This window comes from Centrocercus urophasianus, unplaced genomic scaffold (genome assembly GCF_019232065.1).
Source record: "Centrocercus urophasianus isolate 14NV4802_14NV808 unplaced genomic scaffold, USGS_Curo_1.0 seq_25, whole genome shotgun sequence".
In the NCBI taxonomy this organism is placed as follows: domain Eukaryota; kingdom Metazoa; phylum Chordata; class Aves; order Galliformes; family Phasianidae; genus Centrocercus; species Centrocercus urophasianus.
In genome coordinates this window covers 6,912,787-6,939,975 of record NW_024884811.1, presented here as the reverse complement: position 1 = coordinate 6,939,975, position 27,189 = coordinate 6,912,787, and the positions used below count along the sequence as shown (strand labels likewise).

The 27,189-nt window shown below is 36.8% G+C and overlaps 1 protein-coding gene across 2 annotated transcripts in view; it reads left to right on the top strand.

Annotated features, from left to right (window-relative positions):
- The window catches only part of RNF180 (ring finger protein 180), a 71,057-nt gene extending 51,217 nt beyond the window's left edge, over positions 1-19,840 (top strand). The window contains exon 7 of one of the 2 annotated variants that reach the window (XM_042825987.1): positions 16,640-19,840. In XM_042825987.1, the coding sequence (XP_042681921.1) occupies positions 16,640-16,839 (200 nt within the window). In that variant the 3' untranslated portion in view covers positions 16,840-19,840. Of the gene's footprint in view, positions 1-16,636 lie in introns of both variants that reach the window. The other variant, XM_042825986.1, reaches the window with a different exon arrangement.
- The last annotated feature ends 7,349 nt before the right edge of the window (positions 19,841-27,189 follow it).

Sequence of the window (27,189 nt, the reverse complement as noted above, 5' to 3'; positions counted from 1 at the left end):
CACTAGTTGAAAATAAGTCTGTAGCTAATCTGTGCTTTAGGAAACCAGCAATGGATGACTGTTGTAGTTGAGTTAAATTCTCCATCTGTGATTCATACCTAGCGTTCTGGATCTGAACATATGCTGCAAATTTCAAAAAGGCAGTTTGTGTGTGTATGTCTATAAATTTCTATGTATTCTTAAATCTTTAATTTTGTGCACATTATCAGGATAATTATATGTGGTTTCCTGTTTTGAAAAAAATGTGGCTGCAAGGAGGAAGAAAGAAAATTGCTCTGGATAAAGTGTTCCCAGTTTGGAGTCTACTCAATAAAGACTACCCCCAAAAAATCGGTCTCTTTTATTAGTAAATTCATATTAAAATTTAGAATAATACCAACTGTATTACTATTTTATTTTATTGTTTTATACATGCAAAATGGAGTAAAGATAGGGCTTTTCAAGGGCATGATGATGGTGCAGATAAGGAAATGAAAGCATGGAATTTTAGATGTGAGAATAACTTCCTAATATATTCAGCATTGTCCAAGAAGAAAGTTGGTGGGATATGCTCTTTCATATGGTTTATATCTAGCAGGTATAGTGGTGGTGTAGTTTAACCTGGCAGCAGCTCAACTCCACACTGCGTTTGCTCCCCCTGCCTCAATGGGATGAGAAGGAGAATTGGAAACAAAATAGAACTTGTGGGTTGAGGTAAAAACTATTTACTAAGAGACCAAAAGAAATCAGAAACAAAAATGCTGTGGTATATATCTCTGTGGTGGTACATTATTGCTACAACCAAAGCCCGGGTCATAATACAGCTGCACAACGACCAACACCCTGCTACCAACTCAACATTTCACCACCTGCCAAACAACACCCAGCAACCCTCAAGCACTGGCTGTCCTTGGCCAACGCCCACAGATTTATAGTCTTCCTCACTATGTCACATGGTATGGAATAACCCCATTGCTAATTCAGGCACATATCCTGGCTTTGCTCCCTGGTACCCTAAAGGCACCAAGCCTTCCCTGCCAAGCAGCCCTGCCTAGCTCTGAGCATGCTTCCATCACTCAGCAACAACTGAAATTTCAGTGTACTATTAACACTGTCTCTTTAAAATCTGCCTCTAAAATTTTACTTAATGAAATAAATAGGTGCATTACATTACTCAATATTGGCAACTTCAAAAAGTGTAAGAGCACAATAAAAATAATATCTCAAATAACTGCATCGTAAAATAGATTTAAAAATAGGTGATGTAGTTTTGATAGAACAGTTAGATAGTAAATATGCCTCTCTGGAGTCTGTTGTACTTAAGTCTAAAACCTATGATTTAACGATATCTGAAGTGTAGCCTTTGGTATGCAATGCCAGACTGGAACTACGTTCTGTAAACACTTCACAATTGCAGAAGGTTTATAAACTAAGGGAAAATCTCCAAAAGTAATTTTATTCCATAATTGTGAATTAAAGAAAAAGTGTTCACAATCTTTTAAATTGAGGATACAATACATAGTGAATTTGCTGTAGTGAGATGCAGGAGTGTCAAAAACAGACTGAGACAATTAGAAAATTGGGCTTTAAATAGTTATTGAAAACGTTTTCACATCATATCTGAGATAGAAATACATTAGAGAAACCAGGGAAATATGGTAGAATAGACAAGATAGAGATGGAGATGTTGTAAAATAGTGCTGGCTGCCTGTGTGGAGAAGAAGGTTTTGGGTACACCTGAGGATGACATATGTAGTGTTCAGAATGAGAGATGAGAATTACAAAACCACTGTGTTAAAACCTTTAGTGGCTATTTAAAAGTACAAGATTTGGTGGGCTAGTGCGAAATTCACTCTAACCATTCTCATGCTAAGATTTATATTTAATATATAGTCATTGCACTGGAAGTGGGAAAGACAATTTAGAAATAGCACAGTTCTTTTTATGGTTTTTCAATGCTTAATCTAGAAGATCTTCCACCGGTGTTACATATAATGGAATCTGTGCCACATTCTTACTGATGGCATCTGTTTAGTAATGTAATAAAAAGGTATTGGCTTCTGCATCGGGAAGGGATTGCAAGATAGAACAGCTTTTTCAACTCCTGCTGTTACCAGTGGGAGCTCCTAATACTGCAGCAGGCCACATCTACCATATTGTTTTAGCTAATCATTCTTGAGAGAAAAAGAGTGCTCAGATTTCTATGCATTTTTCAAAAAAGTGAAAAGATTTCACATTGTGAAAGATTTTAATAACACCTCTGATACATACCTTTATCTCTGTCTTTAAAAATGCACATTGGGGCACAACACTCAAAAATCTTTCTTTATTCAAGGTTCTTACAGTGATTTTGGCTAGAAAGACAGCAAAAAAAATTCATTAACTAGGTTTTGAATTCATCATATTTCTCTTTTTAAAAAGAGGGGAAAAAGAAAAGTGATACTCTTTTTCAAGTTACTAGTGCTGTGATCTACTAAGAATAGAAACAAAACATTTGTTATTGAAAATAGAAGGTGCAGCATTGATTTTAGACAGAAACAATAACAGTGGAGTGTAAGAAATGTCTCCATACAACTGTCATGTTCATATTCAGACTTAGATAAATTATTTCTCATTGTGGCTGAAGCAGAGAAAGTATAGGATAGGACACAAGAAGATATTTTGTTGTTAAGCAACAATTATACATCCATTCTTATTTTGATAGTTTTTAGCTGCAGACATTCGAAACTTCAGTAGTAGCTACAGTTGTTCTAGCACAATCTGTACTACCTTTGTTCCTCTTAACTATCCAGCCTCTTATTTCCCTAGACTTTCTACTCCATTCTTTCTTATTGCATTTTTCTCTTTTCATTAATTTCCTTCCTCACTTCTTTGTTTGTTCTCTGTCATACTACTCGATCTGTGGTACCATACAATGCTTACTGACCAGAATGCTTTTTTAGCTGAGACCCATCAGTTTATTCAGTATAGCTTGTGGAATCATGATTTACATACATTCCTTTCTTACAAGATGAATTTATAATGTACAGTCTTCACAGTAGGTGGATTTTCTGCCTCAAGGAGACGCATGTTACTGGGACGTGTTGTTTTTGAGCTTCTGTTATGTCCAAAGTACACCAGGACAGAAAACATGGGATCCAAGCATTGCTGGTTGAAAAGGTCTTATGAGGAAAGAATGAGAGGCTGAGACTGTTTAGCCTGGATAGTAGAAGGCTGAGAGGGATCTTATAACACTTAAAAAACTTAAAGGGCAGAAGTCAGGAGGATGGGGCCAGGCTCTTTTCAATGGTTCCCACTGACGAGGCAAAGGCAATGAACACAAACTGAAGCAGAGGAGGGCCCTTTAAAGGTAATGAAAAAAATTCTCTGTTTTGAAGGCAACAGTGCCCTGGCACAAGCTTCTCAGAGAGGTTGTAGATTATCCTTTTCCGAACATATTCAAATGCTGCCTGTATGCTTTCCTGTGCAACCTACTCTAAGGAACCTGCTTTAGGAGGGAATTGGACTAGATGATCTCCAGAGATGATCTCTCTTCCAACCTCTGTGATTCTGTATCTTAATGTGTTAAAGAAAACTGAATTCTAAGTCATTTTCATGTGTCATCAGAGATGTTTGTTTAACTAATACACCTGCAGTGTCAAGAATATCAATAGCTATAATTATGCAACATCCAGGATTGTGATAGACTGGCCATAACAAATTCCATAACAAACAAATTCTTACAAATTCCAAAAGCCTTTTAAGGAGACTTTTTTGTCTCAGTATGTTGTGTTTAGGATGAGAGGGGATGTTCTATTATTCATTAGTAGATGGTTATGGGATAACAAATAAAAGGATATAAATAAATGATCCAGTGTTCTTTCTGGACAAACATTAGCAGTCTGATCCTAAATGACCCTATGATACAGCTTGCACAATCCAGTTTATTTGTAAGGAGGAACAAAGATGATAAACTTTGCTTAGAGATCTACAATGTTCAGGATAATAAAGCATAAGCCATATAGAAGCAGTTGGATAAGATTGTCATGATGCTGTGTCATCTTCAGTAATGTCTACATTCCTTTGCTTTCTTTGTAGAAGTAGTAAAATGGAAAGGTAGAGAGAAGATAAATAAGGAATTACGAAGTTTTGAATAAAGACCTAATGAGGTATGTGTAAATGGAGTAGGATTATTCAGCCAGAACAAGAGATTAGGATTAAGAGAGAAGGCTCTGGGGGTAAGTAAAATCTTGAGAAGCATGGCAGAAGTGAATGAGCTGCTGTTATTCACTGTCTCATAATAAAAGAAGTAGGGAACATTAAACAGAAATGTCATGTGGCACACTCAAAATCAATGAAATCCACAGACCTACAATGTGTAATCAGGCAGTGTAGCTTATTGTTCCAAGTTGCCACATGAAAACCATGTAAACTTCTGTTAATGCAGGAGGTTTACAAAGCATGGCAATTTTTTGTTGCAAAAAAAAAGTACAATGAAGTCAAACTAAACTAAATTAGACAGTAAAGTTAAATTAAACTGAAAGATAACACATTTGCCTGTGGAGATCCTTGAGCTGTGTGTCCGTGGGAACTGAGAGAACATACCAGGAGAGGATTGCAACATGCTTGCTTCATTCTTGTACTCTTTCCTTACTGTTCATCAGTTTCACATTATTTGACCTTGTTAGAGAAAGAGTAACAGGATGATAGGCCTTTAGTGTATTCCAGCACAACTATTCTTTTGAAATCTTACAGTTTGCTAGCAATTATATGTTCAGTTTCAATTTTTACTTAGATATTATGACATAATTTTATGTATTTATCAAATAAAATTACATAAACACTTTGTATTTGCCCTCCAGAAACAATTGAGAACAGTACATAATCCTGCTTAAACCACCCTGGCTACACTAGGAACTATTATCTTTTTGCTATGGTACTCTTTCATCATAGAATCTCTTCAGAGCCTAATATATACCATGGGCTTAGTTTTATGCCTTATGTAAGAGTCTGCTGAGACTGCTTCAGCTTGTGACTGATTTCTGTGAACACGTGCCAGCAAAGATGCCTTCTGTCTTCATCACCAGCAGGGATTAGCAAGTATCTTTCCGTGCATTTTACTGGAAGTGAGGAATGGTCCTTGCCAGCTAGGCCAAGTTGAATGGGAAAATAAATAGACTGTGGCCTCTGAACATGCCCGGTAAAATTAATAATATTCGTACTTGGCTGTGAACTATTTTTAATAAAGATAATGGCAGACATGCTTCTCCAGTACACTCCTTCAATACATTTAGCACTAAAATGCACTGGATAGTAGAGCAATTTGTAATAAAGTAGCTCCTGAAGAGTCTCCACTGATGTAAGAATATCTTAACTTGAAAGTTATGTTTGCTCAGTGAACAGAGATTTGATTCGATGACCCACAGAAATCCCGTATACTATAAAAATAAAGAAGAATCTGTGGCTGAGAAGAGGTTGTAGAGAATGTTGGAAGAAGCCTGTAAAAGTCATCTAGTCCAGCCCCACCTCTTTGGGCACCTTCTACTAGATCACGTTGCCCAGGGCCTTATCCAGCCTGGCCTTGAACACCTCCACCATCTGCAGCTTATCTGGGGAGCCTGTTCCATAAACAAACAAAAAAAAACGATGAACATGTACATTTTTTTCTGCTATCTATCAGGATTTTCTAACAGTTTATAAATATAATTTATCTTAAACATAGTCTATTTTAAATTCAAATAAGGTTTTTCTTGATATATTTTTGAGTAACACTTTTTGGTGAAAATTTATTTTTAATTTTCCAATGAACAAATATGACAGCTCTTCACACAGATATTTCTGTAAAACGTTGGTCAGCTTCCTAAAAACTGTATAAGTAATGCCAGTATTACAAGTCTTTGAACTCAAAAAAACTATGCCAGCCTTCTCACAAAATGGTTTCTGTTGTATATTTTTCACTTTCTGGAGGAATTCATATTTCTTTCGTTTGCTCAAATGAGAAGTAGGAATTTTCTGAATTGACATTGGCTACAAATTTGAATATCAATCTGTTTGAAGACAGTGGCATGTCTCCAACATAGGTTACAGGAGGCATGCTGCCAGACAGCTGGATGTGCAAGTGTAATGATTTTGTGGCAATACGGTCTTGTCTTACATACAGTTTAGTGAGGTTCTGGCATGCCTATACTGTATATTGTCTCTGGCCTTCACTGTCACAGAAGTAGAGCCAACCATTTTACTTAAGAAAATATTTGCATTACTGTTATCTTAGTGTTCCAGTAAAATTGGCTTAAAACATTAAATCTTTAAGCACTGAAAGTCTTGTGGTAAGCAAAACTCTTCAAAAATTTTATTAAATAATAAGTAATATTATGCCAGTGTAATCATTAAAAAAATATAGTAATAAAGCAATTCAAGAAATAGCATATGAAGACAAATTAAGTACACCAAACTGGGGACAGACGGTATTATATTTACTCTATTTTATACTTACTCAATCTTGAGCTTTTACATTAACCCTTCCTATAAGTATCAGTAGCTGTTGCCTCTACTCATATTTTATCATAGCATTCCCAACAGATGGAAGTTGCAAGGAAATAAGTAGTTGGGAATAAAGCTAACAAGAGTGGTTATTACAAGAACATGATATGAAAGATGAAAGAATCTTTTTATAATTTAGCAAGAGTTGATGACATCTGAAATACAATATTTGATCAGCTGAGAAGATGATAAAAGTGAAAAAAAATATCATGCAACATGATTTTTAGAAGTATTTGGTGATAAGAAAGTAGGAGCAGTGCAAGAAGTTGCCAGTGGTGAACAGAATTTGAGACTGTGATAACTAAGTGAAGAGACAAGTAAACATGAACAAGAGATGCAAAGGCAATAGCAAAATACATATTGAGTTAGAATATTCTGAATTATTTCAATCTGATTTCTCATGTTTGCTATTGATACACATACCACATAGAATTGAATATTTCAAGGTTTTTTTTGACGTTAACTGGTTTTCAGTTTCTATGCTATTACAGTAAGAACAGGTATTCCACAAGTTACATTCACTGTAAAGATAAAACTCATCTACATGAAAATGCTAACAAAAGGGGAAATAAATGAGAATTACAGTAACTGTAATATGTATAATAAATATGTATGTTGAAAACTGTGCTCTTTACAATTAAAGGAATACATTTGTTTGATCTAAAATGTACATAGAATGTGTATTAAGATCTGTGACATGCTCTCACAGGGATAGTGCATATTTTGCATTCATCAGCAAGGCCATGTATATTACAGTCAGGAGAACTGGGATGGTGAAGGGCAACAGCATTAAAGAAGACAATTTTTCAGTTCACAGAGCTCTGGTGAAAAAGGAGAGCGTGCTTTTCAAATTACTGCATATTATTTTTATTTTATCACTCTTAATTTAATTTTTGAATGCAGAGATTTTAAATTAGGAGGGTAGGTTTTGCTGTAAATCATTTTAAAAATCTGTCATATGGTGTTCTGCGTGTTTTGTTCTTAGTGAGTTGTAGTTTAGGGGAAAGGAACAAAGACAGCTAATAATGCACTTAGTGATTTTTTTAAAAATCTGCTTACAGACTATCAAAATTCCTTCACAATTCCCACATTCTAACATTTGTATTGTGAAGCATGAGATTAGTCACCCCATTTTTGTACGCATCCCAGTTCTTAGACTCACCAATTAGCTTGTATTTGTGAATCAATAATTACGGAATAATCATAGATGTCTGAACAGGCAGACAACATTTTCTAAGCTCACTGTGTCCTCCCATACGCTTTTTGCTTGTTGATTCATTCACTTGAAGGGAAATAAACAGCCCATGACAGAAAACGCAAGTTGTTCTGGCTTTGATCTGAATTCATTAGAGGGACTGGACGCAGTAGCCTTTGAGTATTTTTCATGAAATCAGTAAATAGAATTTCAGATTTAAAGAATAAGCAAAAATCTTAGATGTGTATAACTCCCCATGTAGAAATGTGTTTCCTCGCATGTAATGTGGCTTTGTGGATTTCTTACTTCATTTTGAAAGCTTTGTCTTGTTTTATTTCTCAATAACTTGATTCTTTGATGAGATATACCAGCTGGCTTTCTGGTTTGTGTTGTAATTGGTAAGAGCTAAATTATTCATCTATAAGATAGAAAGAAATAATTTGTTTTATGCATTTTTATTTGGTTGTTAAGATTCAGAAGATTGTTGTTAATTTCTGACAGAGGCACTGCATTTATGTCTTTGTACTCAAACTAATGGTAGGAATAGTAGCTGTAAAAAAAAATTGAATGGTAAATAATCTGCACTGAATTCCAGTGAGTGTTATTTTAATGGAAAAAATATCTCCTCTCCTTCCCTTAGACAGAGTAAAATTGTCATATCTTTTTCTGTCAGCTGTAAATGTTTGTAATTTTTGTTTGAATTATATGTATGATATTTCAAAGAAGAAAAATACTCCAAATGAGTAGTTTCTTCCTTTCTGTCTGGAAGAAGTGAGAGGTGTTAGTTGTAGTTATTAACAGTAAAAGGTCAAAAGATAATGTTAATTCAGGCAGGACTTTTGTGAACAAATATGTAATATAGGAGCTTAGAGCCTAGGTTTATTTAGATTGCATATATCAGGTTTAGGTAGATAACTAAAGAAAAAAAAAAAAAGATTATCGTTTCTAATTTTGAAAAAAATATATGTTGAAAGGTTGAGCAATATGGAATAAAGCTTCCTAAGAGAGGCAATAACGAGAACTTCTCATTTCAAGTGACTTCTGTTTCACTTGCGTATATTGCCATCCCAGTTGCTTGGAGAGTTCATAAGGTTTCAAAAGAGTACAGATGATTTCCAGGTAGTAATGCCAATAGTTAAAAATGATAATTGATCAGCAAGGAGTATTATATGTCTAACTGTAGGGCTACCATTTTTTTAGACTTCCTGCTTCAACTGATGAAATGTATGTCATTTAGTAACATTATCAAATTTTGGATTTCTGCACAATTTTTTTTCTGTACGTGATGTTCTTTTTCATAAGGAACACAAAATCTTGTGTTACCTATGAAAGGCTTCAGTTTTTTCAAATTCTCAGTCATCAGTTGCTTTTCTAGATTCTTGGTAGACAAGGTGTTGGACAAGTTGAAAGCCAATTACTGTATGTTGCATGCTATGTTGCCTACATGATGCTGATTTTTTTATGTACGGAGGAACTCTGCATCACGTGCGCAGTGAGTTCAGTGTATCAGCTTTTATGGATTTGCAAATAACTGCTTACAAACAATTTATCTCTGTATAAATTTATCGCTGATTTCAGCATTTAAACCAAAAGCTCCATAAAAGCACTATAGCCAGTAAGACAGACATCACAGTGAATATAAAAATTCTCAGATAGGGATTATATGCAGGTGTTTTAAAGACCAACTGCTAGCTTTATTAAGACTTGGATTTTCTGGTGGGAAAAGGAATGGAAAAATGTTCAGGCCATCGTATAATTTTAGTCAGATGTTGATAAGAGGTGGTGGCAGCCAGTGAGAGCCTGGGAACGAAGTCAGAAGGGCAAGAGTGCAGAGGGAATGTGAAAGGAAGGTAGAAGTAAGATGAGGGTCATTTTAGGAAGATGGTTGGGCTTTGAGGTGAGAAAGGCTGCGAAACAGATGGCAGAATTTTTAGCATATGAAAGCCAGGTATTCTCATGTGCATCCTTGGGCAAGAGGAGTTTGGAATTTGATAACTCTACGGAAAAGAATGAGATTTTGACATCTAAGACAATGAATGTACGGATCTGAAGTATCTGAGGCAGGCAGGGTAGGTCGGTTTGAACTTTTCAGGAAAAGCAGGAAAAGCTAAAATTCAGACTTTGAGAAAGGCTTGTGATGGGGATGAGTGGCTGTTGTTTGGGGAAGGAACTGGATGCTTTGAGTGTGTTGAAAAGTTTGAAACAGACTTGGAGCTTGGAATTCAGTGGAAAATCCTTGCAGGCAATCACAGTGTGACTGCCATCTTCTAAACATCCAGCAACAAATGCTTTTATATTTGTTGGAAATAACTCAAAACTCATGGCTTATTTTAATCATTAAATATTACGCTGTAAACACAATCAGAACATGTAAGAACATGGTGTACACATCTAAGAAGGCTGGTATGCATGTAAGAAATTCAAGACAAACACTGTAAAATTTCATTTGGGAAACAGTGAAGGAAACATTTCATGAAATGAAGTCTTCTTCCAAGCAGGGCTCATAGAAAGGAAAGCAGACTGAGGAAAGATGGGCAAATACACTGGCAATATATTGGAAACAAGTATCGCAAGCTGTACTGGTTTGTTGGAATCCCACAGCAGTCTGCATAGTTCAGAACATTCATCAGTAATTTGCAAAAGGGATACAGCATGATACTAAATTATTCAGTTCTCTGATGATAGTAATATAAAAGTATTTTCTTTATCAGAAACTTGAGCGAGGCAATACAATACTCATATCAGGTCTGCTCATGACTGTAAACTGAAGGATCAGTCTGTCATTCAGATGGGAGTCATGTAGACAGGTTGGAGCAAACTGAAGGGAACCTCTTGAAATTCAGCAAGCTCAAATGTGCTGTCTTTTACCTGAGAGAGAGGAGCCCCTAGCAGTGTGATTGGTGGAGTGCTGACTGGGGACCAGTTCTCTGGAAAGAATCTGAGCATCCTGGTGGAGAGGAAGCTGAGCTGGCTGCATGCCCCAGCATGCTGTGCCCCAGCTGTACTCTGGGCTGCAGGAATAGGAGCATGGCCAGTAGACTAGGGAAGTCATTATCACCTGTTATTCAGCAGACTGTATCTGGAATACTGCAAGTACCATGAAGAAGTTGTTAAATTGGAGCAGAATTAGCAAAGGGACACCAATAAGGCTTATTATCTTACAAGGCTGGAGTGCCTACCCAGTGAGGGCAATCTGAGGGAAATGGGTTTGCTTTTTTTGGAGAAGGGGAGGTTTGCGGGAAGATATCGAGGCAGCACTATAGCTATATGGAAGTCACCAAGAGCAAGAGCTTCCTCTTCACATTGGCATGTGACAAGCATGGTAACATGAGAAGCTCAGACTGCAAATAAGATAAATTTTCAATAGGAGGACATTCAAGTGGAGCAGCTATCCATAGAAATGACTCAGCATTCTGAGCTGTAAATTAGGTTATTGCCTCTTATCAAAAGAGACCTACTAACATCATGGGTAGTTTTCTGGAAATATTTAATGCATAGTCAGAAAGTAAACAGGCATGATTAGGCTCATAACAAAATGGAAAGCTTCGTTTTGTTAGCAAGATTTGTGGTGAACACACATCTCCAATTTTGCTATAATTTTGAATTTGATTTTCTCAAAGGATAAAACAGAGTGAGGTGTAATATAGAAAGGAAGGTCTGAATTATGGAAGTTTTTCCATACAGAGGGAGACTATAACTTTTTCATTTGGAAAAGGCTTTACAGAAAGTATACAAGAGGTAAAATTATTAATGGTGTTTTAGGAAAAATGTTAGCTGTTAATTAGCAATTAAATCAGCCATAATGGATAGGGAAAAACAACACACACAAGACCATATGGCTACATTTGCATTTTAGGGAAGAAATTAATAACTTTCTTCTGATCCCATTGGCTGAATGCCCACTAGTGATTGGAGCACATCACCAGTGCTTATTTGAGCTCCTGAAGTTCATCTTCTGGTTTAATTCTACCCCAAGTGAAGTAAATCTGTTTGCTCCAATATTACTACATAAAGGGACAAAAAGTGTGTGAGTGGGCTTATTGTGAAATCTAGTTTAAAAGCATGCACAGTCACATCTCAGGAAAGGAGGTCCCTTCAATGATGTTTATAACGCATTTTTCTGAGCATAGCTTTGAAAACACTGAATCTATAAAGTGCTCATTGCTGCAAGAACGCTGTGCCAATGCATACTTCCCTTTTTTGTTAGTCTTTTGGTAGATTTATCTGCTGCTGTTCATATCAATAACACGAGTCTGGGGCAAAATTATGTCTGTATATCTGAAACAGTTGTTCTTAGGAATTTTAATCTGATATGAGCATTTGCAGTGTAAATGATTATTGTAGCCTGTGCATTAATCAGGCACAATTTCAGAGTAAATTGTGCCTCCTTATTATCTTCAGTAATAGCAAAATGAGTTCTGTCAACTTATAAAACTGATGAGAGAATATTTTAAATTGTTGGTAGCCTTAATTGGAGTACTGAGCTAGCACCTCAATATGATGCCACAAAAACTTCGGGAGGAACACATACCACAGATATGCCCTTTCGTGTTCTGGTGCTAATCCTTTGCTCAATTTCTTGATTGCAGAAGTGTGATTTGCACATACTGTTGCTTTTGTTATCCAGTGACTGGTTTCCACTAGCAATCTTCTAGACTCTTCTGGCATTGTGCATGTACCTGCATGTGATTTGATTGGAAGTTCCTTTTTAGAGTATAATAACACAGGCACAAAAAAGTTAAGGTATACATTTTAACAAATGCATGCATTTTTAGAAATTATTTAGGAAATGTACTGATCAAATAAGATTGAGTTCGCTTTTTAAAAATGGAGCAAATACATTGGAAATTATTTGGAGCTCTCTCAGCTGTTCTGTTTCATAATTCAAACCCCTTTTAAGTGTTGCTGTACTGTTTTTAAGCGGCTTCACAGCTCTGAGTTTTTGTCTGCAGATGGCTAGAAACAGATGTAGAGACAGTTTATGTCAGCTCTCACTGCAGACATAGACATTTGAAGGTATTTTCCATGCCACAATTTATTGAAGATAGTCGTCACAGTATGGATCATAGTGCCTGAAGGAAACTTTGGCATGATCATATAGGATTTCTAAATTTGATCCCTTTTCAGTACTGTACTGACATTTATTTCATAATATGCTTCAGATCAAAAAACATTTATTGTTCTTTGTTAGCCTCTGCTAAATTCAAGAATTCAGTTTACAGAGTAGTTTTAATATTGACGTTTTCAGCTGAAGCTCAGTCAGTGCATAGGTGGTAAAAAAGAGACTATTCTAATAATAATAATAATGGATTTAAAATGCAGTCCATATAATCAGCTGTCAACCTTCACTAGCTTTACCCATGCTCAGCGAAGCCACAGGGATTACATGTGTTATACACTAACCAGTTCCTGATTGATACTTATCTTCAGTGCATCAACAGTTCTTTCTCTGTGGCTTTCTATAGCAAGAACAGTAAGAGTAGTTAATATCCTATACTGACACAGGTGTTCTTGAATGTAGAATGATTGCATTACGACATCAAATCCATGATAAAGTAAGTGCATGTTTTCTGAGGGTTAATTGCAGACGTACAAATCAAGAATAATGTTTGTCTAAATCCTGTAGAAGGTGAGGAGTGCCAATTCAAAACTAATTCAGCTACTTCTGTACATAATTCCCCTGAGTACAAGTTCCCAGACACTAAAATTCGTATGTAAAAGGTGAAGTGAATAATATTGCATTAGTGATAATACTTGTTATTTTCAAATTAATTTTTTAAGAAAATAACGCTAGTCAAGATCTGGCAGTATTTAACATGTGTTAGAGAAATAGATAAAGAAAATAGAAATCGGTCACTTGAAATCAAATTAGCATTTTTCAAGTGAATTACATCTTGGTAGAAAGTCACTTAGACCCACATTTTTCAGGATTAAATTAAGGAATTACTGATACTATTTTTAAGTAACCGAAGATCATATATTGAATTAATATAATTTGAAGTTAACATAATTTAAAATAATTTTAAGCATAACAGAAGTCTGTATCATTCTTCTCTTTTCGCTGATGTTTAACTCATGCATTTGTTGAGGCTTTTGTTTGTTTGTTTGTTTGTTTTTGCAGTATTGTAATTTCAAACTCTTTAAAAGTACATCACTGGATTGTTTTCTCTTTCTAAAATCAGGGTAACGTATTTAGCTATGAAGTGAATCTTAGACCAATCTGAGTAACTGAAAACCATCATAAAATATTGTCATTCCCTTGACTAGAATGAAGATTTTGTGTATAGTCTCCAAAACAAGATAAATAAAATACTAGAGGGATTCTGATGTGTACAGATGCAGATCTGTAAGCAGTGTGTGTACACAGTGAACTGATACAAATGGTCATAAATAAATAAGTAAATAAATGTGATGATATGGTGGTGTCTAACCATAAGTGGTTCTCCAGAGAAAGAATTTCTCTTTTCAGCAGGCCAGTCACTCTTCTGTACAAAGCATCCTTGAATGATTATGTATTCTATCTGGAATAAAATGATCCATCATTAAGTATCTCTAAAACAGAAGCAGATCAACAGATCAGCAGTGCAACAGAAAGAAACAGTAGTCTTATTTGGAATGCATGGAAACAATTGTTCTGAAAAGTTCTGGACAAAATATTAATTAGGAGAAGAATACAAAGAAACAGTCAATATCTACCACTGAAAAAGTAAATTGGTGAATTCCAAGCAAAGTTCCCTATTGGAATACTTTTTTTTTAATAAATTTCTCAATTACCTTGAATAAGGTCTGATGTTATTTAAATGAAAATTACTGGCATGTGAACAATTATATATTAGCCAATACTAAAGACAGGAACTTCAAGGAATCCTGATTAAACTGCATTAGAAGACAGCACTGCAGCAGATAAAAAATTGATGAATGCCATTGGGCAGTGGTGCACACTGAAAGAGACACAGATTTTATGTCTTCCTATTCACCTTGAGACTCCCAAGCGCCATTATGTCTGCTTAGAGGAGAATTTGCATGGCTCTGCAGAGACCCATTATAATGATTGAGAACAACCTGGGAACAGAAGTCCAGAAGGTGCTCCCTTGCCACCTTGTCCTTCATGGATGGGCCAGATCTTCCGCCTTTGCAGCTCACCTCCCACCCTCTTTCCTCTGCCACAAATTGTGTCCAGTGCAGATGAAGAGACATGAAAGAGACCTGTGCAATTTGTCTTGACATACACATGTAGTGTATTTATCTTACTAAAGATTTGTCTTTATTTAACTCTACCAGAGAAGTCAGGAAGAGTGGAAAGAAGTTTGTTTGGCATGGCAATGAGGATGTTCTTAGGGTCTCCCAGAGCCTGTAAAATATTCAGAAATCTCTAATTCAGATGCTTAAATTTCATGATGTATCTCCAAAATGACGGAGAGAAATAGAGGGTTTTGATGGCAGTAAGTAGTAAAGATTATCAGAAATGGAAAAGTCCTTCCTCAGAAAAAAGTCATGACTTTAGGCATTGTGGACAAACTACTGTAATCTGCAGAATGGATAGGCCACCACTACTTGTAGATTTTTTTTTAGTAAAAGATCAAAATATATTCAAAGATATTTTTTAAAAAAGCTTAATATGATCGAATACATTTTTTTACAGAACTTTTATTTGATTTCTTTAGATCTTTGACAGTAAGAGCTTTACAGAATTTAAGGTAGGATTGCAGTTTCATATAGATAAAAGTATGGCATGAGTAACCTTTCCAAAAACAAGAGTAGCAGCACACAAATTACATTTCAGTGCAAAAGCAAGCCTTTGTTTTGGGGGTTAAAATCAACTTTTCTCAGATCAGATATTTGCAGATTTGATTATTGTGTAACTGTTGAACAGAGATTTCTTTGCAGCTCTCTGTGTCATTTGCTGCTTGTTTTGATTAAGAGAGACTGGATGGAGTACACTCTGCCACTGCTTTTTCACTGAGAATGTCTTCATTTCTGTCTTTCCAGAATGGTCATTATAAATACTTTAAAATTAGTGTAGCTTAAAAAGAAAGTTATACGTGAGGTTACAATTTATTCCAATTTAAAAATATTTAAGTAAATATTCATTTACTTAAAATTTTATTACTATGAATTTGTTTTCTTGGTGACATGCTAGGTGATCTTTATATGGATTCCTTAGAAATAGACCCACCAAATTGGATTCATGACAGAGTTTAAAAGTATGAGAGTGTGTGTCTAGACTTGTTAAGTATTTTGAGTTCTGTGTTTTCACACAGGGTTTTTATTTTAACTTGAAAGACTCCACTTGCATCTTCATATATATATTTTAAAGTACTATGAGTATTTTACAAACAGTAATTTAATAAAAAAAAAAAAAACAATTAGTTTCTGATATTCTTCAGATAGAGACATAGTATTAAAGCAAGCAGGATTTAAGAGTGTTCTGAACAAATACTTGTAATAGGAATTCATATATATTTGCCCTCTTGAACAGTATGTACACATATGCATATGGCTAGATTAGTGGAGAATTAACATGAGTAGATTTAAGGAATCCAGAGATAAATTACTCAAGAAATGAGTTACAGTATTTAGAGGGTTTCACTTCTAGGTCACTGAATGGAATTCAGTGGAAGAAGGTACCTAGAGACAGACAGTTTCATGGATCTGTGTAAGTATCTCATCCATCTCATGAGATACAGTGTTACCTTTAGGAAGTGCCAACTCTGAGTAATCAAACTTAGTATTTGCTAGAAACAGAAGAGCTAGGTTTTAAATCTTTCAAAATGAAGTCTGTGGAGATCTTCTTGTCCGACAAAGTGAGAAATCCTAGCAGTGAGATGTGTTTTCCTGCTTCCGTTTGTTCTGTAAGTAACTAAGAGAAGACTTAACTTACTTTTGTCGTAGTCAATCTAGTTGCTTTTATAAAGATGTTTTATCTCATGATGTAATCTCCAGCAGGTTTTCGAAGACGCTCAGATACTGTAACAAGGAGACATTTCCCACATGCTGCTCACAGAATGGACTATATGGACTTTGAAGATGATAGTCGTGGATGGCGGTTTGATATGGACATGGTGATAATCTACATTTATTCAGTCAACTGGGTAATAGGATTTATTGTGTTCTGTTTTCTTTGCTATTTCTTTTTCCCTTTCTAGTCTGTAGAACCCACAGCTAAGGAAGACTGTGAACCACGATAATGTGAATAGAGAACAACTGAAGAAGGAGAAATGTTCGATGTTGCATTTTTGTCATTCAAAACTGCATCAGACTGCTTCAGGCATGCTATTATGCTTTTTGATGCTTTTGCTATGTATGACAAAGTACTCAAGTTTGGTTCCAGATGTAATGTGTGTTCCAGATAATTCTTCTTTCAGTGGCCATTTTACCTTATTTTGGATGGGAGCAGGACTTTACTCCTAATGTATAAAATATTTACTCAGTAGAATTACACATTACTGTTTGTTCTTAGAGGAGTTCAAGTGTGTGCTACGATAAAAAATAACCCATACAGTCATGTTTAGGGTTGATACTGTATTAACAAAATTTGTAAATAAGTCATTTCACTCATTGGTGCTTCAATTGCTTGTGTATAAAAAACAATAAAGGCAGTTGCTATATATAATCAGATTTGTTGGGGATAGTAGATTTTAAGCACTGCACTATGTAATATATAAATATTTACCAGAGTAATTTCACTGGCATTATCCAAATTCCTGAAAGCTTTGACAACTGATAGACCTGTCAGCTTTCTGTTGTGGGGATATACTATACTCAGTGCCTGAAATCTAGAGCCTATAAACCAAAAAGAAAAATGACACTGCGCAGCATTTGATAAGTTTGTCTTTTCAGCAAATGGCAATCATAAGGAATCAACTAACAACTCGAGATCTGCACACTGAAGGAACTTTTTCTGTGCAAATTCCCAGAGCAGCACTGTACCTTTAGTAGGCATTCAGATGACTGCATACAGATCCAGCAACAGAGTTAATGGGGGCGGGCAGCGCGCCTGCAGCTGTGTGCTCTGAGACACTATCCAGTAAATAATGGAGGAATAACAGAAAGTGGAGCATTCTCTTGTACTAATTCAGTCTGTACGTGACTGAATCACTATTAAACTACCGTAACAATTTGAGGATACTGTTTAAGTGGGGGCTCACCAGTACTATGTCTCCAGGGAGACCATGTAGGACGACACAGCGTTTATGTGCACCTTTCATGTAAAAGAATTATAAAGCACTTTATGTCTATTCCATGTGGATTTTGCTGACTTTCAGTACCAAACCATACACAGGTCAGCAATAAGTCTGTACTTGCTACTTCACGCAGTATTTTCAAATGAAAGTGAAACTAAATTACAGAGAGAATATTTGAAACTATTATGAAAATCAAATGCTGAATAATGATACAAGGTAGCTGAAGGGTTTACTTTTCAGGAAGGTACAAGGAAGTTCTTGTTTCTAATGGCATGATCCTACAAGTACACTGTGGTTTGATCTAAATAGCATTTGTGTTGTAACTGTGGTATCAGGGTTTGTGTGGGAGACCTGTGTTTTTCTCAGTAGGTGGCATACTCCCCTGTTCTAAACGAGAACAAGGAGAAATGTGTAACAGAAGGTGCCATCTGCCAAATGTTATGGAATGAAACCAGAGGCTTTATCAGTGTGCTTAACATTAAACATGTGCTTATGCTTCTTTGCTGAGCATGGCCAACATGCTCAGTATGTTATTGGTCATAAAGAGATCAGGACCAGAAACTTTGACATAATCTCAAAAACAGCTGTAAATCAGCTGCTTATATTTCATTTTCCTACAGGCTGCATAAAACAATTTCTTTGTATGTTTGAGAATATATATGTAGAATTCAAAATTACAAGTCTGAACACATTGAGATAAATGCCTATTGCCATCATATTTAATACCTGCAAACTCAAGAAGGTAAAATAATTGAGATTAGCTATCATATGTGGCTGTGACCATGACAGAAATATATTTTCAGTAATTGCATTATACCTAGTTACATTATCTCTATTTAAAAATGATTGGCTTTATTAATGGTGGTGTAGGCATACAATTTTAAAAGATTTTTAAGGTTATAGGAAAGCACTTGGTAAATTTCCTTCTCTATACAAATGCAGGTAAATCTTTAAAAATTTGTAGTGTTTTAAGGCATGGGCTCCTGTTTTGCTACATGCATATGTGTAGGTCTGTATGCTGAAATGCTATCAGTAATTTTTAGAAGTTTTCTATTCCAGGACTGAGATTCTAACCATTTTTTATTTGTCTCTAACGTTATGAACTTCATGCTCCTCTCTCCACAAAGAGAGGACAAATCTACCTGTTAAGCCAAAATTGCTTCTACCTTTTATCTCAGAAAATACTAAAATAAAGAGATATGTAATGAAAAAAAAATCTTTAATTTAAATGACATAGTCTGAAATTTCAGTAATAATTTAAACTAAAATGGTGTAACCAGGATATCTGCTGTAGCAATATCCTTAAGGAAATATTTCAAAATATATTGAGACATAAAAAACTTAGTATAGATACTAACTAATTATATAAGAAAGAGTTACTTATATCATTTTTAGCAGCAGGTTATGATGAATTATTTCTGAAAAGGGCAACAAGAAGAGGCAAAAATCCAATCTAATATTGGCCCCATCAAGCAAAAGTTGGTAACTGAGGGGTGGCTGCATTTTCCTCATTTTAGTAGAAGGGACAGTTTAGTGTGGCATTCCCAACTGTGCAGCAGCACCTTCCTTTGAGGCCTAAACAGTGAAGTCTCTCTTGAGCTGTACTATTTTACTTCATATTGTTTGTTATTAATTCCAGGTAATATTTTTTTTTTAAGATTTATAAATTACTGTTGCAACTTTGAGACATCCTCCATAGGGAACAAGAAGTGGTAGGTGTAGAAAAAAAGGTAAATTTTTTGTGTTTTATTGATTTTGTGAGATAAATTCTTTTGTAAAAATACATTGAAAATTAAAAGGTTTGAATCTGGTTTTCATCAAAGACTGTAAAGTGAGGTTGATATCTGTGGGAGCAATTTTCTGGTTAAGTTGATCCTGCACTTCAATCTTGTCTTACTTATCTGCAGTGATATTACAATGTTTACAATAAAATTTGAGTTGTTTGTAATATTTTGCAGCCATTCAGTAGCTCTTCCTTGGTGGAATTAAATTTTAATAGTTTTTTCTATCAGTGTTTTGTTTGTCACCGTGTCTGTTCTTCTTGGGGTACAGCTGGGTTCTGCTGAATATCTTGTTTCTGTGATTTCCTCTTTTCATATTAGCAGACTTTTATCAGAAATTATCCTGGGTTAAGGTTTCAGTCCTGGTACTGCTTCAGTCAGTTCAAACTGATTAACTGTTGAAGTCAGCATAAATCCAAAATGAGAATGAGAAGTTTGCCTTTTGACTGGCAATGGGACCTTATGTTCATTCAGTAATGTGTTTCCAGCCTAGCGGTGGGTATGTTTATAAATCTCTTATGGCGTGCTGGAGGTGCAGTCATCTTTCTTTCCTCCCACAACTTTTTAAAAAAATTCCCAAGAAGTAGCTGCACCTGCCCACAAAACTGGGATCTAAGGTTAGCCTTTATCTCTACAGATACACCTGAAGTACGTACGTATGTCACCAGCAGCATTACCACAGTTACTGATGGAGAAGGATGACAATGAAGCAGAGTTCGGGTTTATTTTGTCACTCTTTGAGAAAAGTAAAACCTGACAATGTGATTCTTTGGGAGAAAAAGCAGCTATTTTAGCTACCATAAGAAGTGAGTCTCTCGTGTAGGATTGCTTTTGCGACTGTATATTCAGCACTCAGCATCCTTTGTCCTTGGCAACTCATACCACTTCGTGAATTGAGTGTACACTTCATGACGTGAGTTGTACTTAGAAATTAGTGAGTGAATCTACGCAAAGAATGGGTTAAAAGAGAAGAAGAGAAGAGAGAAGATTGAAATCCATATTTGCTGTTTTACTGGTGCTCCTTGAGTGCAAAAGGCAGAACTGACCTTAGCAGTGCACTGGAAACCAAAAGATATTCCTGCAAAGTAAATCAGTGATATTGGATGAGAGGACAATTTTCACTAATTGATAGATAGGATGAACAAAGCTTACCTGGACTTGAGCAAGGTCTTTGACATGGTCCCCCACCACATCCTCATCTCCAAATTGGAGAGATGTGGATTTGATGGGTGGACACTCGATGGATAAGAAACTTGTTGAAAGGCCACAGACAGAGGGTGGTCATCAATGGCTCCATGTCCAGGTGGAGGCTGGAAATGAGCAGCGTCCCCAAGGATCTGTCTTGGGACCAGTGATCTTCAACATCTATATCACTGACATCAATGACAGAATTGAGTGCACCCTCAGCACGTTTGCTGATGACACCAAGCTGAGTGGTGCAGTCAACACGATTGAAGGAAGGGATGCCATGCAGAGGGACCTTGAGAGGCTACAAAGGTGGGCCCGGGTGAACTTGATGAGGTTCAACACAGCAAAGTGCAAAGTTTTGCACTTGGGCCAGAGGAATCCCAGGCATCCGTACAGGCTTGAAGGAGTGGTCCTTGAAAGCAGCCCTGTGGAGAAGGACCTGGGGGTCCTGGTAGATGAAAAACTTAATATGAGCCAACAGTGTGCTCTTGCGGCTCAGAGGGCAAATGGTATCCTGGGGTCCATCAGAAGAGGGGTGGTCAGCAGGGACAGGGAGGTGATTGTCCCCCTCTACTCTGCTCTTGTGAGGCCCCATCTGCAGTACTGTGTCCAGGTCTGGAGCCCCCAGTGAAAGAAAGACAGGGAGCTGTTGGAGAGGATCCAGGGCAGAGCCACTAGGATGACTGGGGAACTGGAGCACCTCCCTTATGAGGACAGGCTGAGGGAGCTGGGCTTGTTCAGCCTGGAGAAAAGAAGGCTGCGGGGTGACCTGATTGTAGCCTTTCAGTACTTAAAGGGAGCCTACAAACAGGAGGGGAATCAACTCTTTGAAAGGGTTGATATGTGTAGGACGAGGGGAAACGGTTTTAATTTGAGGGAGGGGAGATTTAGGTTGGACATCAAGGGGAAATTCTTTACCCAGAGAGTGGTGAGGTGCTGGACCAGGCTGCCCAGAGAGGTTGTGGATGCCCTGTCCTTGGAGGTGTTCAAAGCCAGGTTGGATGGGGCCCTGGGCAGCCTGGTTTAGCATTAAACTTGCAGGTTTGTAGCCCTGCATGTGGCAGGGGGTTGGAGCTTAATGATCCTTGAGGTCCCTTCCAACCCTGGCCATTCTGTGATTCTGTGAAAAGACAGAAAGGGCCTACATGCAGTCCTCTTGCCTTCAAACTGAGAAGGCTGCTGTTTCCTGAGTACAATTCCGTGACCACAACACTGACATACTCCTGTTTCACTTCTGCCTTCGTGACAGTGGCATCACAACGTACTGATGTGGGTAGCAGATGCAGCAGATCCTGCTTACATGGCTGTCTCGTCTACTTCAGGGAAGATTCAGGAGGCTGAATAGAGATATCCTGTGGTTTGGGTTTGACTGAGAAAAGAAGGTAGTTCACAGAGGTTTTGAGCTATATTTACATATTTCACTTAGGAAAATGCTACTTTTTCATTCAGATCTCCTGTAGATTAATAGCAAGTCAAATCTCAATGTCCTTTCATCGTGAAGTATTTTTCTTTCTTTACACCAGTCTGCTGAGGTCCTTCTGGGAATTCCAGCTCCGTACCGAGGAAGATGCAGGCTGCAGGAAGGTAGGACAGTGAAAGCATTCTGCTGATATTCAGCCCCACAGGCTGGAAGATGCTGAGAGAAAGGAGGTGAGATACCCTGTGGATTGTACTGGACTTGATGTGGAGTCATACAGCAAGGACATAACAGCCTTGGACTTAACCTATTTGTTAACCAGAATGTGCCAAGACTGACAGCATTAGCAAACAGTGCAGTGGTTTAAAAACTGGCTCAGTTCTCATAATATTGAGGTCAATGGGCACAAAGTTCATCTGGAAGCCAGTAATTAGCAGTGTGCCCCTCAGAGCACACCCTCAGCATGATTGCTGGTGACAGAAAATTGGGAGGATTGACTTATGTACCAGAGGGTTGTGCTACCAACCAGAAGAAACGGGCTACAAAAATGGGCCACTGGAACCCCATCCAATTCAGACAAGAGAGCCACAAAGTCTTGCATGTAGAAAGGAACAACCTGTATCTCCGGTACATTCTGGAAGTTACAAGCTGGAAAGCATCTCTACAGAAAAGGGTTGGGAGTCCCAGTGGACACCAGGTTGAACACAAATGAGCAATGCACCCTTGCAACAAGAAGGCTTACAGTAATATAGGATGCTTTAGGAAAAGTGTTGCCAGCTGGTTGAGGAAAGTGATCCTTCTCCTCAGTTGTTCAGCTCTGATGAAGCCAAACCTGAAGCATCATGCCTAGTTCTGCGTTCCCCAATAGAGGAGAGACCTGGACGTACTGGAGAGAGTCCAACAAAGGGCCATGAAAATAATGAATGTAATGGAGCATCTCTCATATGAGTAATTCTGCGAAATGAAAAGAAGTGGATTTTTCAACAGTGAGCAGACTGACCTGACGGTTCTGGGTAGAACATCATAGTTTCCTTTAAAAACACAAAGCAGTACAATGCTGGAAAATCTTCCAACACATTTATGTCCATTTCAGATGTTTTCTATACATATCTTTAATTCCATAGCTGGAACAAATCCTGGTAATCTCTTTCATCTCTGGTTTGCATCTGGAGTCAATACAGCCAGTCTTTCTTCATGTACAGTTTGAACTTTCAGGAGATATTTTTCTTGTAGTAATTCCTTAAATCTGTTGTTGCTGCAGTCATCTAAATGTAAAGTTCAGAAGAGTAAAAAGCAAAGAATCACAACAAATCACATCATATTATTCCACTGTGATTAATTTTAATGATCAGAAATAGATATTCATTTTATAAACTGACTTCTTATTATTTTCTTACTTAATTTCTGAACTCTTTTTTTTTTTTTTTACAATTAAAGGTGCTAATTCAAATTTCCAGTTGTGGATGACTTAATTTGATGTTCCAGACATGAAGATTTCTTTTAACAGGTCCTAAGGCAGAAGAATTTAAGTTCGTGTATGTAAGCGTAATAAATCTTAAGTACACCTGTTTATCGTGGAGAGTTTCCAGCAGAATCAATGGGAGCTGGTACAGCAGTGATAGTGACATGCAGAAATCAAACTGTATAGCGAGACTAAGGATGTAGAGCAGGTATGTTAACTCCAGCAGTGTGCATATGCTGGTGCAAGGGGGAAAACTCCTCCTATCTTGCACACCGTAGGGCAAAAGCTTGGTACAGATACAGGCCGAACTTACACATAATCAGCGATTTTCTCGGAATTCGCATACATATTAGTTACATTTCTGAGAACCCATCAGCAAACGGTCCCTCCCTCTTGCGTGCGCCGTAAGCAGTGGGGGTCTCCTTCTGGTGTCGTGGGATGAAGGCTCATCATCTTCCTTGCGAGGGCTCATATCTTCTTTGCTATAAACTCTTGACCATGTGGGAGGGGCTGCCCCCAGTCCAGTTCTAGCTTGCCTTGTGGGCATCTTGTCACTTAATAAATGTCCTCGAGCTGTTTCAAAACTCTTCTCTTTATGTCCTTCACCCTCACATTGTCCTAATCCCAGCTTGTTGCCATCCGCATTCTTTTAGCAGCCTCCACATATTTGCTTCTGTAAACTATCTTTTACCCTTTGTTTCTGTGAACCATCTTTTACTCTTCAATTGCTGCTACTCAGTGTTACCGAGTATCAGTGATGGCTTATTTAAGTTTGCAGTTGGGTTTTAGGATGAAAAAATCTGACTATTTACTGGATATCATTTTAACTTAATCTATTTCATTTTCTGTCAAACATTTTCTACAGTTCTACATTTCTACATTTCTGATAAGGCATTAAAATTTAATCAGGCAAGCACCTAAAATTTATTATACATGTGATCTTTTATATTCAATCAGGAGAACGAAGCAAAAAGAATAAATGCCACCGATAAAAAGATCATAGTAGGTCATTTGATATTGATACAAGTATTAAAAATTAATTATGTAAAATTCTTCTTGCTGTCATAAAAAAGAATGAGTATTAAAATGTTGATTATGTAATGTTCTCCACTGTTTCAAACTAGAGAGTGGAATTTAACTGAGCAGAAGGTACATTTGCATGTGACAACACAATATCAGCCATTTACAATGACAGATATTAGATATTGACATAAAAATCTGCATGATGACCCTGTTCAATGAATGAGTGAGAAACACTAAAGTATTTTATGTAATCTTGGTCTGCCTGAAATAGTCCCCATTTGGGGATATTACCCCTTTGTATAATTAGGTCTCTATCCAAGAAATGCTGTTTAGACTCCACAATCCAAATGTGAAAATATCTGAAATTTACAAAAGCTTCTCCTCAATTCTTGAAGATCATCAATCCCAGAATACATTACCGTCCATAGTATGGCACCTGATGGTGCCTGAGAGACAACGCGTTCCAATTAGAAACATGAGGTAAGAATGTGATTGCCTTGCAGATGGCTCTAGCTAGCTAATGTATGCATTTCATCTGTCAGAAGTTAAAGTAGTTCTGAAATAATTTGAATTAGACTTCAGGGGAGGGAGGATATGTTAATTCTCTTTTATATCTTATGAAGCAGAAAATATTTGCAAGAAGTGAATGTTATAGGCAATTTATAGCCCTACTTGGTTCCATCTTTAAAAAGTGGTACCCACATATTGTCTTTCCAAGGACATGCAGATTGATAGAAGTTGGCAATTGTTTGTATTATCTTAAAGACAGCATTTTTTCCCATGCATATATACAATTTTTCATAACTATCAGTAGCATAACCTACAAAGTTGTCTGAAAGAATTGTGTTTTATTTACCTAGGAGTTAAGATGCATAGTCTCGTTCTGGTTGTCATCTGGGAAATGTCTTGAATTCTAAACCACACACACAAAAAAAAAAAAAAAAAAAAAAAAAAAAGCCTAGATGTCATTACATTTTCCTTCTCTGCTGCACCATTCTTTAATTCTGTTTAAGATAGAAATACAGTATGATGATAACAAAAGCACAAATCACTATACACTTCTCTTTCCTTATCTATTATTCCTCAATGTTCCATTTTTCAGAGTGATTTACAGGCCAGATTCTCATTATTTTGAATCTCTATAAAACAAGTTATTTAGAATTTCTGCTTCCTGTGAGGAGTTTAGTAATAATACTGATTCAAGGCTGTTCGAGCTTCTCGAGTGAAAAGCACTTTTGCAAGCACAAAACAATATTTAAATTCAAGCATTTCAGTGTTAATCCAGCAGCTGAACACATATTTCAGCAACAGTAATAAGTTATTGTTATTGTAATTTAAATCAAAGGACAGGAGATTACGCATGTATGACTTTGCAGTCATTAGCTTCATTCCTTACTGACTCAATACCAAAAAATAAAAAAAATTTAAAAGCTTGTTTATCAGGTACTGCTTTACAGGAAGGTTTCTATAAAAATTTTTTGAGATTTTCAGTGTTCAAGCAGTAAGAAGATTTCTGGAAGATTTCCACTAGCAGCATTCCTTCACATAGCACATAGCCAAGTGTCCTCAGTGGGAAAATGAAAAATATCTCAACCTTCAAATGGCACAGACAGCAAGTTACTTTGGGCAATAAAATGCAGGTTATGGTGTAGTTTATCAAATTTTTTTTTTTGTTTTTTTGTTTTTTTTTTTTACCTCCCCAAATGATTAGTTCATTTCACATTAAGTTGTTTATCAAATACACATATAGCAACCCAGTGTCAAAAGCTTTTCCACTGTCAGCACCATCAGTGATCAACAGTGTGGTCACAGCAGTAAGACAACTGTTTTTGTACAAAATAGTGCTTGTAAAGGCTATGAGCTGTCTCTTTGAAAAGACAATAAGCATAATAGTGCATTAGCTTGAAAAAGTGGTGCAATTGTGGTAGTGGTAAGCAGTGAAAGCAAAAAAAAAAAAAAAGCTTTAGATGTTTTGAAATGACTCATTAGTAACGAGTGGATTTCGAAAGTGGAGTGACAGTATTGCAAATATAATGGAGTGAATTGCAATTTTCTTTTAAAAAATTTTCTAACACAAAAACAATTATGATTGCTTTATGTTCCTTTCTGAAAAATGATGCACAGCAACAAGAGTCACAGTGCACCTAAAATCAAGGAAACAAATAAGAAAATGCCAAGTTCTGGGAAAAAAAAGCCTTCCAAACAAGTAAGGATGAGGGCCCAATTCAGCAACAAAAGTTGGCCACAGCCCCCCGTATTTAACTGCTGCTGTCAACAAATCCAGGCTCCCACTAGTCCTGTTTTTGTAGCACTTCATACTGCACGTAGAGCCATGCTGAACCTGATGTGGCTGTATTCCACTCCCTCAGCACAGGAATCCTTGCAGGGAGGACAGCGGGTGATGCTGGCTGCGTGCAGAACCGTTTGGCATTAGGAGATCA